Consider the following 19,601-nt stretch of genomic DNA (forward strand, 5'->3'; position numbering starts at 1 on the left):
GTGTTTGGTGAAAGACAGTTGCCTGGGATCTCTCCATGGCCAGTGAAGAGATGGCTAAAGTGGCCTGACTGACTGTTCTCAAGAAACTGGCCATTTCTCTTTATTGAGTACAGCTAAGACTGTTCTTAGCATCTAGTTGAAGCATCTGCTTCAACTTTGAAATGATTAGTCTGACCTAAAAGGAACAGGGTTCTGACTTCTCCATAAAAGGCCCTTCAGTAGTTCGTTTTTCAGCTGAATTCTCTCCTTGAAATAACAGTTGGGTTGTGTTACTCCCAAGATGTGTGTTTAAAGTAATTATTGAATGTATTCACTCACAAAGATGCTTCCTGTGAAATATCTATCAAGTAACCTCCATCCTTTCAGAACAGGAGACTTACCAATATCAACAGTAGTGGTAGACAGTACATTCATTCAACAAAGCTTTTTTTCCTTTACTATCCCAGAAGAAGCCTTTTAGGAGGCCAAAGAACACCAGGTCTGAAACCACAGGGATGTGTATATTTTTTTATAGACTCCTTAAGGAGAGGTAATGGAAATTTAAATTAAATGTGCCATTAGTCAATTAAATTTGTGCAGGTTTTTTGGTAATTTCTCTATTGGAACTTACTATGTTTTGCAAATCTCCATCAACAGGTCATTACTGTCCTGTTACAGCAACTTTGCTACAAAAATAGAGGTAGTTCACGTCTCTCTACTGCAAAAGACTTTTTTATTTTGTTCATAAAATATGTTATTCTATGGTATTCCTTTCCTTCCTCAAGCCTGCATATCAAATTGGTTGAATTCAGAAATGAAGTATGCTTCCCTATTAAGGAGGAATAGCTGTTCCTCTAGTCCTTGTCTAGATTGATCCATAGGTCTCCAGAGACCTCCCTGTGACAAATGTAAAACAAATGAAAAAAGCATTACTTCCGGCCATACATTTTAAATGAGATGTGTAGAAGTCCACTCTTACTTCAGGAATCTTGACAACTAGTTGATTGCTTTATATATGTAGAAGATACTGGAAGAAAGAAGTTGAAAGTATGAAGGATAAGGTAGCTGAAGAGATCTAGAGGAGGAAACAACTAAAGTTACTACAAAATGAGGATGGACAGCGTCCATTGGAAAAAAGACATAACAAAAAAGGAAAAAGAAGTTCAGAGGGATTTAAGTATGCTATAAATTCAGTAGTAACTGTATTGTATTCTAATACAGAATGCTAGATGTCATTCAGACCATGTTCATAACAATATAAAGGATTTGTTTATTGTCACACTGCTATTTAAACAAAACTCATTTCTCTACTTTAGCAAAAACTTTTCTCTTTTTTTTGGAACTAAAGTTTTCTCTGAAGGTGTTTGTTTTGTTTGGGTTTTTTTCCAGCAATGTCGAGCTACCTCTTTATTATTAAATACGAACTTCCTGAAGTCATCAAAGCATTTATGAAACTTGAGGAGAATTCTGGGTAGGTGACTTTTCCCAGCCTGAACCTCAGAGGAAAATTTTTCGCTTCAGTGTCAATGATGATTGTTTTTATTTTTATTCTTCCTCTTTAGAGAATGGTACCTTAATGGGAATTACCTCGTCATACTTGTAACAGTTGTGATTATTCTTCCCCTCTCCCTTCTAAAAAGTTTAGGTAAGCTTAATACCTTGCTTAAGCTTATTTCTTATTCCTGTTATGACTGTGAATTTATATGTAACTGAACTGTTCTGTTCTGTTTGTTTTTCTTGCTGCACAGGTTATCTTGGTTATACAAGTGGGTTTTCGCTGACCTGTATGGTTTTCTTTGTCGGTGTGGTAGGTGACTGTTTGGGTATTGTCTCCAGGCAAATACAGACTCTGTAAACCTTAAACACTGTTATTCTTACCATGACAATTTAATGGGGGTATTAGAATAGCACCTCCAAGTGAATCAAATCAACAACCTATTGCTTAATGAAGTCAGAATAAAAAAATCAGTTTAAAAAACTCTTGAGAATAAAAAAATAGAGCAGAGACAGAGTAACAGCAAATATTTGCGGGAGAAACAGAAGTCGTAGCACTTGGTTTCCTGCTTCCTGTCTTTCTGAGTGTCTGTTTATACTTCTGTTGGAATACCACAGATGTGTAATCTCCTACAGTGCTACTCTTCTGATAACATTGTCTACTCTTTTGTAGGTAATCTTCAAGAAATCCCAAATACCCTGTCCTCTTCCCATCATGGACCAGGGGATTGAAAACTGGACCACCACCAATAGCACAGGGCCAATGTACCAGGTCATGTTATCAAATGAGTCACTCGGTTCTGGTGTGAATTTCATGATGGACAACACAGCCGGGCACTTTCCGAGCCTTGAGGAGCCAAAAGATGCCTCCCCAAAAAGCGGAGTAGAATACGAAGCACACAGTGACAACAGTGACAAGTGCCAGCCAAAATACTTTGTGTTCAACTCACGGGTAAGGGAGATTCTGTAGAACTTGTCTTTCACCACTTGTACCACAGCTACACTACTGCCTGCCAAAAGTCAGAGGTACAGCCGTGACCATTCTTACTAATGGGAGCTTTATTTTACAGACTGCCTATGCAATACCCATCCTGGCATTTGCATTCGTATGCCACCCTGAGGTGCTACCAATATACAGTGAACTGAAAGAGTAAGGTTCTTAAATTTTGTCCAATACTTCCAGTTATCCAGTGATAGATAGAGAACAATTTCTACATGTTGTCCCTTGATTGCTGGTGTGTAAACACCCACATGATAATGATTTATTGCTTTCCATAGTAAGCAGATACTGGCTTTGCTTTGATCTTGTAGTCAGATATTGGTGACAGAGAACCACTGCATTGATCGATACTTACTTAGGAAAGGAGGAATCTGGACAGTCCTTCAAATGATCTGAAATAAACCAGGGAACTTGGTTGCACTGAAACAGATCATTCTGGTTTCTAATAGTATCTTAATGAGTTCTGTGCCTGGGTCTGTTGCTGCTTACTCTTAAAGTTTCTTGGGATGCCATTGGTTTGGGTGTCTTATGTAGGCTCTTCACTCAGCCTGCTTTACGTAACCAATATCCAAAATCAAATACGCTTGCTTAAAACAGCGCAGAGTTGATAGTTGGGAAGGGCTAATAAAAGGCATTTGTTGAACAGCAAAAATTGCATTACACGAGGATGTGTTGGAAAACTCAAGGAGGCTAAGATCCATTACCTCCTGTTTCAGTAGGTTTAACCTCAAAAGCAATAAAAATTCTCATATGACTTGGGAAAATGCTTGCAGGTTCTGTAAGATGAAGATTTTCTTTAACCAAATGATGTATGAAGAAAGGATTTGATCTGCGAGGGATTCTTGAACCTGCAGAACAGCCCTATGTAGATATAAGTGTATGTTCATATAGAGATGGCTGAAAGCTCTTGTCTATTATTATTAACAGACCTGTAATTCTAGTCACTCCATTTGTTTTAATCTAAAATACACCATTTGAGATTGACATTTAATAAATAATGATATACAAAATAACGTGGCACATTTTTATGTTGTCACTGAGAAAGCACTAGAAATGGAGTTTCAACACATTTTATAAATCTGTGCTGCTCTGCACAGAGTTGTAAAACATCAAGAACTCTATGTAACCGATATAGTTGCTATGAACTTACTATCCAGCGAGGGTATGTCAGAGAGCTAAGATACTTCAGAGCACTTCTTGTACAAGTAGAGGCTTTATAGGACTGTTACTCTCTTTCTTTCGTACTTCAGTCGCTCCCGAAAGCGGATGCAGAATGTCTCAAATGTCTCCATCACTGGCATGCTTATCATGTATCTTCTGGCTGCCCTCTTTGGATACCTTACCTTCTATGGTAGGTCAAAACCCTGTCTCTGCAGAATTTTCTCTCACTTTTTAAAGCAGACAAGCTGGTTCTGTCGCAAACGCTCGAGTATTAATGTATTTTCTGGGGGTTTGAATCCAAGTGTAAGCAACATTCAATTATAATACACAGTGTGTAACCTTCTGAATGAACGGTGGGACTTACCCAGCTGTCAGACCACAAGTTCCTCACCTGTGAGAGACTCAGAGTGCACCTACTAGGGTGCCTACTAGGGGGACTGGTTTTGTTTCCCTTGGCTTTGTGAACTCAGACAAGAAGCTGCTGTAAACTTGACTCTTGGCAAAGGCCAAGAGTACTAAAAATACTCTAGTGCTCAACAGTGTTACATGACACTATTAAGTGCTATCCAGTCTGTCTCTGACGCCACTAGTTCAGCTTCATCTATGCTGAAAAACAGGTGCAAATCATTCTAGTGTAAAAAGAAATCTGGATGAGCTAGACTAACTGATAGGCAAACAGAGTAGTCCCTCTATTAGCGCACTATTGTGCAGACGCCACCTCTTTTTACCTTGTTAGTTCCTCCATAGAGCAGAGAAGTGAATGATACAGCACAATCTGCTCCCTACCACTGGGGCAAGAGGGCTCTGTTTGAGAGCTGGGACATCTGGGTGCAGGTCAGAAGGAGCTGTTACCAGTTCAGTGAGTTGTTTCATGTTCCATATCACAGAAATTATTTTTACTTCAGATTCTGCATCCACTTAATGACTTTCTCAAAGTCATCTCAAAGATACTAGAGCAGAAAGCATCACCTCAGAGCTGTATTACCCTCATAGTCTCTGAATGATGGACTTGTATCAGTCAGGGTGGGAAAATTCCTTTCATGTCTAGCCCATAACATGTATCTCATGACAACAGCTGGGCTAAAGTTAATCTTACCTCGTATCTGGCTGCAGTGTAAAGATCTTGTAAATGTGCAAGGTACTGCTTAAGTGATTTAACCCCTTTCTGTTTCCTTTTCGTAGGAGAAGTTGAAGATGAGCTCCTTCATACATACACTAAAGTGTACACCTTTGACACCCTCTTGCTGTCAGTTCGCCTGGCAGTGCTGGTGGCTGTAACCCTGACTGTGCCTCTTGTCCTTTTCCCTGTAAGTAACACGGCTGAAATCAGGACTAACCCATATACACTGACTGAAGGTGCTCGGCACAGACAGATTTTAGCACTGAAGAAAAGTAAGCCTGAGCTTTTTATTTAGAGAGCTCTGTTTTCTCACACGCAGTTTGATGAGAGCATGGACCTTAGGCAGTTATGGTTGCAAAATTCGAAAGACTGAAATAAATCAGTCTTTATAAATAAATCAGGAATGACTTCTCTGTCTCTCTCTTGCTCTTTCTGTAGTATATTTATCAGAGCAGTGCTAAGTACCGAAGACTCGGAGATATACTGAAACTACTTACAAGGTTTCGTAATACAGACATAGGCACCTACTATAGCATCCAAACTTAGGACAGACACATGAAGCTCAGATCACGCATTGTGCAGGACTCCCAGGCCAGGCTGCCAAAGTACGAGGACAGAGGCCCTTGTTCCCACCTTACATGCTTGAGTCTATGGACAGGTGAGGAAGCTAAATGCCAGAAGAAAGAGGCATATAGGACTCAGTTGCATAGTCAGTTGTCTGAGCAAATTTTGGAGCTTCTGTGTGCTCTTCACAGGGAAAAGCACAATAACCTCAGTAGCATGGACAGAAAGGCACAGCTAAACAATTTGCTTTGCAGAGGGACCAACCCCCTCAGGGATCAATCTCCCCCGGTGAGCAGAGCTACAGGCTCCTGAATGTATAAGACTGTCCCTCATGCCTTCCATGAGCTACCATGCAGCAAAGGAGAAAATAGCCAATCTTCACCATTTGGTTTTGGGAGGCTGGTGTGTCATTTATACAGCATGTACAAACAAGCCCAGCATCATGCTGCTGGAGGGCTCCCAGCAAGCTGCATCACACCACAGTGTTCCCATGAGTAACCCTGGGGTCCTGTTGCTCCGCTGTCCTGGATGCAACACACACTCTGCATATGTACTGTTTCCAGGCTTGCTGACAAATGCCTAAGAGCAGTGATCCCTGTTCAATGTTATCTATTAAAAAAGGGTTCAGGTATAAAACACCCAGGTGATCAGTCCTTGTAGCTTGGAGAGGTCCAGTGCTCTGCCTTAAACATCATGTTCAGACCAGTGGCTAAATGTTTAAATTAGTCTTAACAAATTGATCAGTCTTCATGGGAAAAACAAGCTAAGGGCATTGCAAAAGCCTCTGTCAGGTGTAGCATTCTGTATTTTTAGATTTCTGTATAATCATTTTTATGTCTGAATAGTTAGCAGTTACATACCACAGTGCTGATTGCTCCATTAAAAGAACTCCTGAGAAAATACCATTTGCTTGCAAACCGGAATATCAAAGAGTTTTGTACATTATATCAGGACAGCCAGCTTAACAGATCTTATTACTTCAAATAAGGAGTATAATTGTATCAAGTATTTTTTTTAATGAATCACTCCATTTGTATTTTCTTAAAGTAGTCAGATTTTTTTTTATTTTTTAAAAAAATTTATTGCATTGCCAGAAAAATAAATGAGGTATAGATCTATTTACCATTAGTCGCTGTAAAACTTCAGTTTGATAGCTCCTTTTTAAGGACTGTATCACAGAAGGAATAATGCACAATATGCTGACAGTAAGTTCACAGGAATGCAGGCAGAAGTTTTTTTCTGTAATAAAGCTGTTTTACACCAACTCAAAAACTGGACAAAATATTTTCAATCTGCCTCCGTCTTCCTAATACTGGTTCACATCAACCTGAAAAACATGAAATACAAAACTCATGCTGTGTTTTCAAGTGATGTACTACACTGAGAGAATCCCATATATTTATTCAATTGCCAAACACACGCAGAAGCGGTTATATGTTACTTTAAAACAACCAAACAGAAGTGTGTTTGGAGCTTTATTCAGTGTAGAAATATTTTTTTCAGTGGCACTTGAGAATAACACTGTCTCCAGCCACCAAATGGATTTGCTTCTGACCTTTTTTCTACTTACCATCTTTCATGTTGTAAAAGCAAAAAAAATTCCATGAAGTGTGAGAAAGTCAGTGAAGCAAAAAAAGATCTCTGCAATAGCTTTTGGGATTATAATTTCCAAGTGGCATTGAAAAATATGCTTTTCTTTTCTGATATGTATATGTATATATTTAATTATTAAGTAAAACAACGGCTTTATCCTTCAGAAAAGTAAGTGACAGAATTCTTGTGGGATTTTCAGAGGGATCAGGTTCAGGAATACAGCAGTTCATATTTGACACATGCATTTTTCTTGCCTGATTAGTACTTATAGTGGGGGGTTCTTTGAGGATTTTTTTTTGCTGATATTAGCATCTTTCAGTTGAACAGATTTCATGTCCCTGATTTTACACCCTATTTATTTGACTTTCTTTTACACTGCAAATATTTGAGTTTCTGCATTAAACTGTGAACCCAGTTCTCAAAAACCTACAACAGAGTGAGATTACATTATGGGAATCAAAGACTGAAAACACATTTTTTCAGTCAGAATTTCTCACAGCAGAGGTAACTAACATAGATAATTTTTGTAAGTGAAAGGAAAGATAAACTAATTGTTGTTTTACTTTCCCTGCTGTTTTTCATCTTGCAGATCCGTTCATCTGTCAGTGCATTGCTGTTTCCCAAAAGGCCATTTAGCTGGATTAGACATTTCCTGATTGCAGCAGTAATTTTGGCTTTTAATAATCTGCTTGTAATTTTTGTCCCAACTATTAAAGACATTTTTGGATTTATCGGTAGGTTTCATAAATACTTTTATTGACTCTTTTATCCTTTCTACAACATATTTAAATTTGTGAACTGAAGGGCAGTCTCTGTTTGGGTCTTACAGTAGAGTAACGTAAACACGAAGTTAAAGGGGATATAAGAATTCCCAAACAGCTGACAGACAAAGCTACAGACTACCCAACTTTGTTGTTACTTTGCATGAGGCACAAGGAATCCAATAATCCCAGTATAAAAACTGGTAAGGAATTCCCATTTTGACCAAAAGGGAATTTAATACGTGCAGGAGAGGGAAATCACCTTTGGTTTTCAAGCCACTAGAGCATGAAAAAAATGTATTGACTTCCAAACTGTTACACTAGAAAAAGGAGAAGAGTGACACATTTCTTTTGACATTAACAGTTCTCTCCCTGCCACTTTCTTTTGGTCAGATTTGGCCTCTGACCAAAGAGGTCCATGAAGAGCCTCCATGCTCTGAAGTGCTTGAGGGCTCAGGGATGCAGATGCCTTCAGGAAAGATACCTCCATGGGGTTTCTGCAGCTGGTTTGCTCCTCCCTGCCTTTTATACCTGGGCCACCATGCTAGGCTCTGCTGAGCAGAGAGGAGTGGGCAGTTCTTAGGCACAGATCATCCACGCTCTTTTCAATACCTGCTTTCCAGGGTCATCCTGCCCTGGGAATGTCTAGTTGCCCTTGCTTCACCAGCTGACATGTAGACATCTGCACCACAGGCAGCCACACCACTTTGAAAAAATGCTTCCAGTAAAAAGTGTCTCTTCAGGCCCCAAGCACCCAAATCAGTGTTTGGACATCTACAGCTCTCTGTGAATGTTGTCTGCAGAGAGAGCCCTTTGTGCAGCTGGGCTCAGAAAGGCTGCTGCCTCCCCACAGGCTCTCTTTTGCTGGTGTACCACTCTGCTTTTCTGTCAAATGGTGCAGCACTCAGCTCTGCTTTCCCTTCCAGGAGCCTCTTCTGCTACACTGTTGATTTTCATCCTCCCTGCTGCCTTCTACCTGCAAATTGTTGAGAAGGAACCCCTGAGGTCTCCCCAGAAGATTGGGGTAAGACAACTGGGGGCAGTTACAAAAGGAAGGGTGGGAGGGTGTGTGCTTTCCACTCATCATTAATACTCAGGCCTTTGAATTGCAACATCTGGCACTTGCTCATAAATGGTAGTGTCTCACTCAAAATACAGGTTGGGCAGTGGGATTCAGCTGAGGCTTCACAAGACAAAGCCTTTAGTGTCCTACTGCTCCTGACACCTACATGCTCAGGATAAAGTGTGTCTTAAACCACTAGGAAAGGGGACTTACTTAATCCGACTTACGCTGTAGTTAACACCTGCATTTGCATAAATAGCATCAAGACAGTCTGTAAGAAGTTGTTGGTTCATCCTAGAAGACCAGCTGTGGATTAAGAGGAAGATTGAGGTCAAGGTTAAGAAGGAAGTTGTACTGCAGAGATAAGTAATAGCGAGCTCTCCTCTGAGACAGATCCATACACCTACAGGATATACGTATGAAGGTCTATTATTTATGCACAGCATATGTCTAAATGTCATACTGGACTGCCACTTCAATACCTTTCATCCTGAACATCAGTAACTGTCACTGAGGAAATGTTCTTTGAAAATGTCATCAGAAAAGTTACTAATGAAATACATATGTGGGCACATAATATAAACAGATGAGCACATCTATATATATGTTAACAAAAGACATGTAAGTTCAACTCATACATACTTCCATTATAAGAGAAGTTTACTATAATGAAATGATTTCTACAATGTCTTGTAGCAGTTATTATAGAAACACTGTGATTATTTTTTCATGTGTCTTTGCTCACTTTTCATGTTGTTTTGTGTTAGGCACATCTAGAATTTCACACCCTGCACTGAGATCACATAGAATATTCATTTTTATTTTACAAGATGAAATATTGTTAAGTGTGGACAGATTATGGTAAACTAAAGCTCCACTTAAGCAAAGGGTGACTACAAACATCTGAATCACTTGAATATATACAAAGATGCTGTCAGATAAGAGATACGGGTTTACCTGTTTGTCTAATAAGGATCAAACAGATTAACTCTGAAGTCGTTCTTAATGTCAGAGACTACGATCATTTAAAAAATCGTCAATTTTTAAAGATTAAAAAAAAAGTTGTTTCTCTGTTATATTTTTTATTATTGTTCATAGTACCAGAGTGGGTAGTTTTCAGATCTAGCTGTGTAAAGTCCATCTCTCTTGGACTGAAGTTCACACAGGACTAACTTTGATTCATGTAGCCCTTATAACATTACTTGGGCTTTAGTCACAGCAAATAACCCAAACTTAGGTCCTGGGTATTACATTAGTGCAGATCCAGTGGGACAGTCTGTGAGCTACAGACTGCTCAGTCACGTGCTTTATTAATAGAATTTCATTTTCCAATTGCAGGCTCTAATTTTCCTCATAGTTGGCATAATCTTCATGATTGTGAGTATGACTCTTATTGTAATGGACTGGATTTACAATCCCCCAAGCTCAAGACGTCATTGACCTGTGAAGACAACCAAGTGCTTTTTATAACACGAGTATTTGTATTGTGTGCTCCGAAGAATATCTAAATGAATTTGGGCAACAAGTCTAACACTCAGCTTTGTCAACTGGCTTGTAAAAGCTGTCATCTTTCAGATAGACAGGTCAGTCTATCGGGCAGGGAAGAGTTTCTCTTGGACCTGGGCAGCCATTCCCATGATCATCAGATCCAAAACAAGGCACTGGGGTTTTCTGGCCATTGCCTTTCCAAGGCTCTAGGAACTCTGTTTACTATCATCATGGGAGATTTTGAAAGGAGTGACACCAAGCTATTTTTGTGGACTATGTCCAAAGTTATTTTGGTTTTGAAAATAGAAAGCATTCACCATACTTTTCATTTCACCTGGCGTCACCCCTTTCAAAATCTCCCATCATGTTGACTGACCTGCCTGTCTGAAAGATGATGGCTTTGACAAGCCAGTGGACAAAGCTGAGCGTTGGATTTGTTGCCCAAATTCATTGCCCTTAGCAGGTGACAGCTGTCATACAGAATAAAGCTTTCTGACAGAGATTCTGTGTTGGGGCACGTGCTTGAAGAACAGCAGAGTATTCTCATTTTGTTGTTAAAGATGCCTGTGCTGGAAATACCAGTCATTTCTGCTGTAGGGGTTTTTTTTGTTGTTCAGTTCTTAGTTACTGTGTGAGCTTGCATCACTGAACAAGTTGTATCCTCCATAAAAACTTGTCTTCCACTCTCACAGGAATTTAAGGAGACCACAAGGTGTGGCAAAGCACCCTATCCAGTATTGTTCAGTATTTGTGTATTTGATAAATGTTCAGTGCAGGAAACTGTAATTTGTTATATATAAAAATGTATGTATTTATGTACATAATTTTTTGTTTTCCTCTAGTCATAAATATGTGGTATATGATTTTTGATTTTTTTTTTTATGTATCACTCTGTTTTCATAGCCACACACTTAATATTGTTTTGGAGGAAACATGTTGAATTGTTGGGTTTGTAAAAGGTTCATTTTTATTCACCAGTGTTTGAAATATCCCTGTAGCAAGCCCTAACTGCTACCTGTGTAAAAACACATTCTTATGTTTACTACTTACGTTACAATAAATGGCAAGATGTTTTCCTGTTCAGAATTTTTAATGCATGTCTTAAAGTTTTGTGTTACCATTGTACACCACAATTTTGAATTACTTGCTCAGTTGCTGTGCCTCATCTTGTCTCTGCATATGTCAGCATTCAGCAACATCCTGTATAGTTAAGTTATGCAAGGGTAACACCATTACTGACAATCTCAAGTGTATCGTGCTATACAGCTGTTCAAGACAGGAGGAAAAAAGGGTTGCATTCCATGTTACATTCATGCTTAATTAACAGTCAGATCATGAATTGGTCTGTGTTGTGGAGAGCTCACTACATATGCTCTCTGCACACAGCAGGGAAAATCAGCCGGAGCAGTCTTGCTGCCTCCTTAGCAGAGGGAACGAGTGGGAAGGTGCGACTTGGGTTTATCATGCTTTCACAAACGCCAGCTCATGTAATAGGAGTTTTCATTATCTGACTTAGAAATCTGTTGAGTGCATGCCTGTGAATTCGGAAGGCTGTGAACACTCAAAAGTTGTTTCTGTTCCCACCTTCACACAAAATTCTGTTTGTGTGCGTGTGCGTGCGTGTGCGTGTGTGTGTGTGTATAAATTGTGTATACTTGGGGATTAACCGGAAAGGAGTATCAAACATTTATTCCATGTCAAAGGCTACCTTTCTGAGCAGTATTATATGCTGACTTGAGTACTGTATCCTTAATATACTGGGAAACACTTCCTCATGAATGCTACGTCTGGCTTTGTATTTTTTAAAGAAAATGGTGCCAATAATATTTTTCTCTATTTTAAGCAGACTAATACAAATAAAGTTGTTTTATTACTGAAGAGACATTTAACATGGACTAGAATTAATAGTAAAACACCACCATACCTCTCTTCCTGTTACCATTACTGAGAGTTGTATGTATGAAATTGTAACTACATCTTTGCTTCAGAATAAAAACACATACTATGACTACAACTGAGTGTAGAGACTTAGGAATTCATGTAGTCCACCTAAAATACATAGATGACCTCAAGAAAAGTAACAGAACTATGGAATGATGGCATAACTAACTTTTTATGGCAAAAAAAGCAGAGATGGGGGGCTGTAAAATGTCACGGTTTTGAGTTAAAATACGTGACAGTGATTGGCAGCTGCTACACGCACTGGGAGTAAGGCCAGTATTGGTCACTAACTATTAGCACTGCTGGGAATGCTGGATGTTGGAGTTTCTTATTCATTTTGTAGTGTTGACAATGGGCTTGGTGAAGATTTTTATTATTAGACCATCCATGAATGTGTAATAAATTAACTTTTCAAAGACTGCAGATTATTTTTCATCTGCTTTAGTCTAGCAGGAGAAGAATTTTTGTTTGAAAACCAAGCAGAGTCAAAGTGGTAGCCTTAACACAGGTATTGCTAAAACTTGATTCCCTTTTAAGAGAGAAATTTGTGTGTCCATGTATCTGCAGATGAGCAAGATGGCAGACCCTTTATATAATAGCCGTTTGGCATTCCCTGTTTTCTATCTATTCATGGAGCTGCATAGATGTCATTGGGTATGGTGAATGGCTTGTGTTAAAAGTGGGTTATCTGTGAGATACTGAAGGCCTCATTCTTTGGATTAGCTGGGATACACGGTACAGCAGCCAAGTATGGGAGTATATATGGTGTGTTGCTAACTATAGCACCGGAGTGCACACGGCATGGTACCGCTGTGTATAAATACTTCCTAGCATTGCAGCTGCAGGTTTTCCTGCTGTGAAATACTTGTCTGATGTATACTCATAGACCAAAATACACTGGTCTACACACAGCTCCAGCATCAATGAGCTCATGTGGGAACCATGCCCATGGCCAGCCGGCATTTGCAAGCTGCCTGCTAATGAGGGAGACGCTGCAGCTCCAGACACGCGCTCAACACCTCTTCCACAAACATCCACCCTGATTTCTCCTTCCCTTCTTGTTAGGCAGCCTTCATTCCCTGCAGCATCAGCTCAGCTCTGTCTCGATGATGCTTGAGGTATAATTTTCTTGTGTCAGAAGGCTGTTTTAATTAAACAATTACAATTGTAGAAAATGAATGAAGGGAGTTAAAAAAAAAGGTGTGTCTTCAAGAACAAAAAAAAAAAGTAATGAAAATGTTAGAAATTTTAGTGGCCATAGAGGTGTGTCATCAAATGGATGTGTCAAGAATGCCAGAAGTGATGTAGAAAAAACCAAAAACAGAAGTAATGAATATTTCGGCTCTGGATTTAGAAAGGGGCAGAAAATGGGACACTCATTAGAGGCCAAAATCCTCTCTAGTCCATAAATAATCACAGACTGTATTCAATAGCACCTGTCCTGAAGAACAGCAGCAGGCCTAGGCGTGTCAGAGTAGCTGGGTCTGGTGTTCATTTTCATTAAACCCTTCTGGTTCTCAATGGCTGACATAGTAATTAAAGCTAGTCAGCAATTACTCACTAAGAGGTCTAGGTGGTGCTATAGATGGAATATTTCCATTCATTTGTCTTTAAATTTCAGTGGAAGTTTTACAGAAATTGTGCAACAAAATTCTGGCAGAGCTCCATCTGTTTTCCATTTACCTGCTTGGCAAAGCTCTGTGGGCTCCAGGGGGGCTTGCAGTTCTTGGCCTCCACCTTTCCTGGCAGTGGGCAAGGGCCAGCCCACTCACACCCAGCACCGACAGCCCCAGAGCTTTGGCTGGGGGTCCAGGGTGAGCTCAGGGTCGCAGAGTTTGCTTCTGTGGAGCTCAGCCTTGGTGTTGTGACAAAACTGTCAACACTTGCATGGCATATTGTGTTGTCTAGTACCATCCTGGAAAAGAAAACAAACATGGTTTTAGTTAATTAATTAAATCATCACTTACTGAAAACACTTAAAAGCCTGTGCTGAACCTGGGTGATAAAAACTGTTAAGAGTATGAGATATATGAAGCTGAAAGTGATCTCAGGTAGCCTACTATTCCATACCTGGATTAGATAGCAGTCTTAGCCAACAACAGTGGCTCCAGCTGTTCATTTCCAACATTTAATTAAGTCAAAGAAAAGAAAATGGTTGTGCTAACTGGTCTCACAACCATTACCACGTCTAAGAGATGTTGTTTCCAGCAACGCAGGACACATCATGGATACCTCAGTACCCTCTGGACAAAGAGGTGCTGAGGGCATTCCCAGTGCTGCAGAGCTGCTGCCTTCATCGGCAGAGCATTAGCACTGACAGGAGTTATGTCCTGTGGAGCCTAATCCCTTTGCCCACCAGTTGAGCCAAGTTCTAAACCCAACACATCACATAATGATAAATAATTTTGGAAATCAATACGATGACCTAATTTTGCTACAGAAAATGAGGAGACCTCATGCTGTTACTAACAGAGAAACAGAAGGTGTTTATTACCCAGAAGAAGCAAAACTAAACATAAAAGGACACTTGCTTGGCTGCAGCTCTCTAGGACACTTTGAAGTGGATGTTTCAAAGTTCCACACACTCAAACAGAAAGTGTCCACAGCATTCATTCAGTTTTACATGTAGCACACACCTCTTCAGGCTCATTTATTTTGAGGCTTGAGAAAATTATCCTGTTCTCAGTACCAGATTGTCTACACATAAATTATTACCTAACTGTTTATTCCCAAAAGGAGGGTCTGTACCTCCTCTCAGGGGGAAGCTTGCAGATGGCAGGAAGTGATGGATGCATGCCATCAGCATCACCCTCCTTTTCACTCTCTGACCTAGGTGGAACTTCTGTCTTTTCCACCACAGACTATCCAACTCTTCCCACCCTTTCTTTCCAAGATGGCTGAGTTCAGGTTTTTCACTAGGAGCTCAAGCAATTGACCCAGGCTCCAGATTGCCACAGTCAGACTAACCCAACAAACTCCACGTGCATGGGTTAACACAGGTGCTCACACTGAGATTGACACTTCTTTGAATCCCCCACCTTTAACTTGGTCTATCCTATGTGAAGTTGGAGAGCTTGGCACAAAACATTCCTGAGCTTCCCCAGGAAGAAGCGGCTGCTGAAGGAGGCACTTTTTCATATACCTCATCTTATTCACTGTTTCCTACAGGTCACTTGATGGTCTCCCCTTGGCTTGTAACACCTCCTCACCATTCAGAGGCACTTCAGCTTAATGTATCACTAGTGGACAGAAATAGATGCCCTACTTACATTCTCAAAGCCGCATTTCAGGGGTTAGGAGCCACCTGTTTCCCTCCTTCAGCTACAGAGTGATATAACTTGCATCTAGCTGGAACCTGCAATGAACTGATATAAATCTTCTGATGGTGCCTGAGCTGCCTTAATTCACCTCTTTGCTCTTAATAATTCTTTTGCACTCTACTGTTCTTCTTATAAACCTTTTGCAAAATGCCAATTTGCCCTCTTTTCAATCCAGCCTCTAAGAAAACAAACATATGAATTACCTCTGCTTTTACACTTGTGAGTAACTGGGCAGATACAAGCTCAATAGAAAATTATTTCCCCATTATTTTCTCCAGGAAATCGGATGTCAAACCCTAGGCCGTTGCAGGAAATGTGGTTGTTCCTGGTATTGCTCATTAGGAGTCTGCAAGACACTGAATACTTCTACTAACCTAACCCATAGCAAGCTGGGCAAGCATCTGCACAATTTGTGGGTGAAACAGTCGGCAATTAAACAGCTGTGCTCCTAGAAGCTATTGGGAAATCAAAGATAAGATTAGTCAGAAGACAAGTTTCCCTGAAATTGTCTCCAATGCCCAAGACCTCATAGTACTACGTGAAATACATTGAATTGCATACAGACGAGCACATTCACAGTGGGGTGACTCAGGCAACCTAGTCAGGGATAACTCATTTTCCCATATACAGTCATATACACAGCCAAAGCCATGAATGTATATTTTGGTTAAATGGGAATATTCTACCTGGTTTCAGGTACAAAAGAAAGACCAGGACAAGTTCCATGTTTCAGGAAAATTAAAAGAAATATTTCACCATTATCCTCTGGATGTAGACACTGTGCCAACCAGCAGCAAAGGGATCAACCTTAACTTCAGAACTTGGGAGCATGCAGTTAACACCACCTCAATCCGTACTCCAGCCACTCTGAAGCACAGCCACCACCAGGTTATTTATGCAGCAGAGGGAAGTTTTGCTAAAACACTGGAGTCAACTGAGTGCTGCAGTCCTCAGTTAATATCTTCCAGATTCAATGCCAAATCAGAGAAAGACCTCACAGCTGCATGCAAATATGAAAAAGTTTTTTGCAGTACTTAGTACAGCCTGATAGAATATTTTGATTGGTTATCACTGCAAACACCACAATGCAAATTGCTAGAACGAGAATAAGGAAAGTCTCCTACAGTCAAACTGGATTACTTCCATGACAAAGGAGACTTTTTTCAATTCTGTGTTTGGTTTTTCTATTAACCATACGCCTCACAATCATTGAATAATATGAACCAAGCCAGTGTATGGGTACTAGCAATAAATTGTAAATCCCAGGAGCAGAGCCCCCTGCAAGGCTTTCTGAGCATTGCCTTCTGGCACCATGGAGCCAGGCATGGTGTTTTCTGTTCTTCAATCAGCAGTCAGTAAGAAAGGCAACTTTTTGCCTTGTTGGACTCAAAAAAAAAACCCACTTCCAAACGGAGACATGAAAACCTCTCTCCTTCAACTGGAGTGCAGAAGGTGAGGAAGTAGGGAAATACTGACTTTTCTACAACATCTGTGTAAGTATTGATGCCTTTTCTTGGTCTTAAAATCAAGAGTCAAACACGGTTAGAAGGGAAAAAGGGATTTTACCTTGGCATTTATTTTAAGGATCCTTAGGTGCACACGTCCAGGTCAAATGCACCAAAATGCACACTGCAATGCCTACTCCCAAAAGATCTGGTGTAACATTATAGGTTTTACTAATTAGCATATCTATCAAAAATTTTCCAGTGAGAGGCTTGAATGAGCACCCCCCCCACACCCCCAAGGAACCTTTCCCTGGATGGTTCTATCTTGGTTTACAGAATGTGTTCTGGAGAGGACCTTGAGGTCTGGGGCACACTAACCCCTAACTACGAAGCTTCTAAAACGTTTAGTCTCTTAGCTGAACAAACAAGTCCAAGAACGTAGGCAAAAAGCACTAAGAATACAGAAGTTGTAAAAAGGCATAACAGGGGTATAAAAGAAAAGGCAAAAATTTTCATGGCATCAGTATCACCCATGCATCTTGCTCTTCTCATTCCTGAACACAGAAATACTTTGTTCATGGCAATTCTCATGCAAGAAGATTACCTGAAAAGCACCAATGCGCAAATGACTTAATCAGAATGATTGCTGCCACTTTGGGGAGACTTGCAAGCTGTGACAGATAATACACAAGCACACATTGCTATAGCAACACTTACACAAATATATATTTGCAGAAAGGTCCAATCCCCAAGGAACTCGTGAAAAGTTTCAGCTTGCCAGCGAGAGAGCAGACACAATCCCATGAGATGGAGGCGGCCAACGCACCATGTATTGTGCGAATTACTGGTCACTTGGGGCTGAAACAAGCGATGGGAAATAGTTTGTGAGAAATACAACATCTGACTGAAACCCTCCAGAACTAAGGCAAATCAAATTATTCATAAAGATGCATTGTCTTCCTATGACAGTGCACATCAGGAAGTAAATACGGAGTTAACTGCTTGCCCTGAAGAGTTAGATCATCTCTGCTAAGGTATGCAGACTTGATGCAACATATACCTTGCACTGGTTGGCATGAAGTTGCTCCATTAAAAGCAAGTAGAAAGATTCACATGCACTCAAAGACAAGTGGCAACCAAAATAGGAAGGAACTTATTCTACATATTCCTTAAATAATTTCCCGTGTATTAACTCATAATGGAAAACCATTATGCACACACTAAGCATGTGGTTTATTCATAGAGTCTGTCACCTCTGTATAAAATACCAATTACAGCATAATCTGCTGCGCTTTTTTTCTGGGGTATGACTCTTCTCTGATTTTCACTGAAATCATGAACACAAAATGTGATGTGCTAAACACATGACATACTGAACCAAATGTGTAATATTTCTAACACATGGTTTAAAATCACCTTATATTTACATTTATCCTGCACACAGATACATGAGTTGAGTTGAATGTGAAGTGATACATTTGGATTCAGTCTCCATTGATCTACTGATAATATTAACATGTCCTTTGAAAGTATTCTGCTTAGTTATATCAAAAATTCTTATTGATTTTAAGCTCAGAGAGGTCAATCCTAGTCAGAAACCAAATACACAAAGTTGTAGTAGTAGTAGTAGTAGTAGTAGTAGTAGTAGTAGTAGGCAAAATTTTGTCCCATCTTTTAAGAAAAGGTTTAGCAGTTGACCTCTGTCATATCTGTCCATAGTTACATCCTTACATAGGGTAGGCAGAAAAAAGGAAAGCAGGGGTGAAACCCGTTAGCAAAAAATATCAAGAATCCAGTCCTGAGACTTATGCAATATAAGGAATTGTATTTTGCCTTTTCTTTTACAGTGTCTCTCATCACACTAGAAAAATGTCATTTTTAAGACAACCAGCCTATGTGTGTGGCTGTTCTAAACATTGCTGGACAAAGTTGCTTATTATGGAGGTCACACAGTTGGAGGAAGTTGTAGCCATGTGCCCAGTGTATTGTTGACACAAGGCAAGATGCCTTTGTTTACTATACACTGATTAGATCTTTTTTTTGTGTTAAATGCCCTTTCCTAATTGGCATTGCTCACTGGCATGCTTCCACGTAAGACCCAGCAACAGCATTTAGTCAAAGGAATCAGAAACAGCCAGACACTTGCCCTGACTGGTGCCTGTGGATAATTCTGCTGACACTTCTGCCTGGAGAAAGCATGCAGGCACATATCTCTGACAAGAGTTTTCAGCATTAGCAAAAACTTATAAATTGCTAATAGTCAGACACTAAATCTTTCCAGAAGAGGGAAGAGAAGTGAACCTAGTGTCAGCAGACACAGCTGCTTGCTGGCCGTCGGGATCACCTGCCCCAGCGCTGCGCCCAGCAGTGCCTAGACATCCTTTCCAGAGCTCGCCAGAGCAACTTGAACCCAGCAGGCAGATTGTGCTCTGAAACCCTGGATGAGCATTCACACGTCCCTTCCAGTGGTTCTGCTATGGGACAGCATTTCCAGCAAAGGGCAGTAACATGGCAGAAGGCAAGTGTTACCTCAAAGTGCTGAAGTCCTTTCTCCAATGAACACATGCTCATCTGTTATCATATGTAGGGTCACTGAAGGCAGCTGTCTGATATCCTTTCACTTCCAGGTTATGAGTAAAATTGATGCTAAAACAAATCGACTGATACCTGTT

General features: G+C 40.2%; 1 protein-coding gene and 1 long non-coding RNA gene across 5 annotated transcripts in view; one reads left to right on the forward strand and one right to left on the reverse strand.

Moving 5' to 3' along the window:
• The window catches only part of SLC38A4 (solute carrier family 38 member 4), a 29,453-nt gene extending 17,451 nt beyond the window's left edge, over window positions 1–12,002 (forward strand). For 2 of the 4 annotated variants that reach the window (XM_032107774.1, XM_032107777.1), the window contains exons 7-16: window positions 1,369–1,450; window positions 1,542–1,624; window positions 1,728–1,786; window positions 2,147–2,425; window positions 2,544–2,623; window positions 3,724–3,824; window positions 4,817–4,941; window positions 7,501–7,645; window positions 8,599–8,696; window positions 10,074–12,002. In XM_032107774.1, coding sequence (XP_031963665.1) covers window positions 1,369–1,450; window positions 1,542–1,624; window positions 1,728–1,786; window positions 2,147–2,425; window positions 2,544–2,623; window positions 3,724–3,824; window positions 4,817–4,941; window positions 7,501–7,645; window positions 8,599–8,696; window positions 10,074–10,175 — 1,154 coding nt within the window. In that variant the 3' untranslated portion in view covers window positions 10,176–12,002. Of the gene's footprint in view, window positions 1–1,368; window positions 1,451–1,541; window positions 1,625–1,727; window positions 1,787–2,146; window positions 2,426–2,543; window positions 2,624–3,723; window positions 3,825–4,816; window positions 4,942–7,500; window positions 7,646–8,598; window positions 8,697–8,994; window positions 9,414–10,073 lie in introns of those variants that run through there. The other 2 variants (XM_032107775.1, XM_032107776.1) reach the window with 2 other exon arrangements.
• LOC116443574 overlaps window positions 6,416–19,601 on the reverse strand; it is a 45,879-nt gene continuing 32,693 nt past the window's right edge. Inside the window, exons 2-3 of the long non-coding RNA XR_004239987.1 lie at window positions 13,848–14,079; window positions 6,416–6,645 (exon numbers count right to left, since the gene is read on the reverse strand). This is a non-coding gene — a long non-coding RNA (uncharacterized LOC116443574). The remainder of the gene's footprint in view (window positions 6,646–13,847; window positions 14,080–19,601) is intronic.

Source organism: Corvus moneduloides, chromosome 4 (assembly GCF_009650955.1).
Source record: "Corvus moneduloides isolate bCorMon1 chromosome 4, bCorMon1.pri, whole genome shotgun sequence".
Taxonomy (NCBI): domain Eukaryota; kingdom Metazoa; phylum Chordata; class Aves; order Passeriformes; family Corvidae; genus Corvus; species Corvus moneduloides.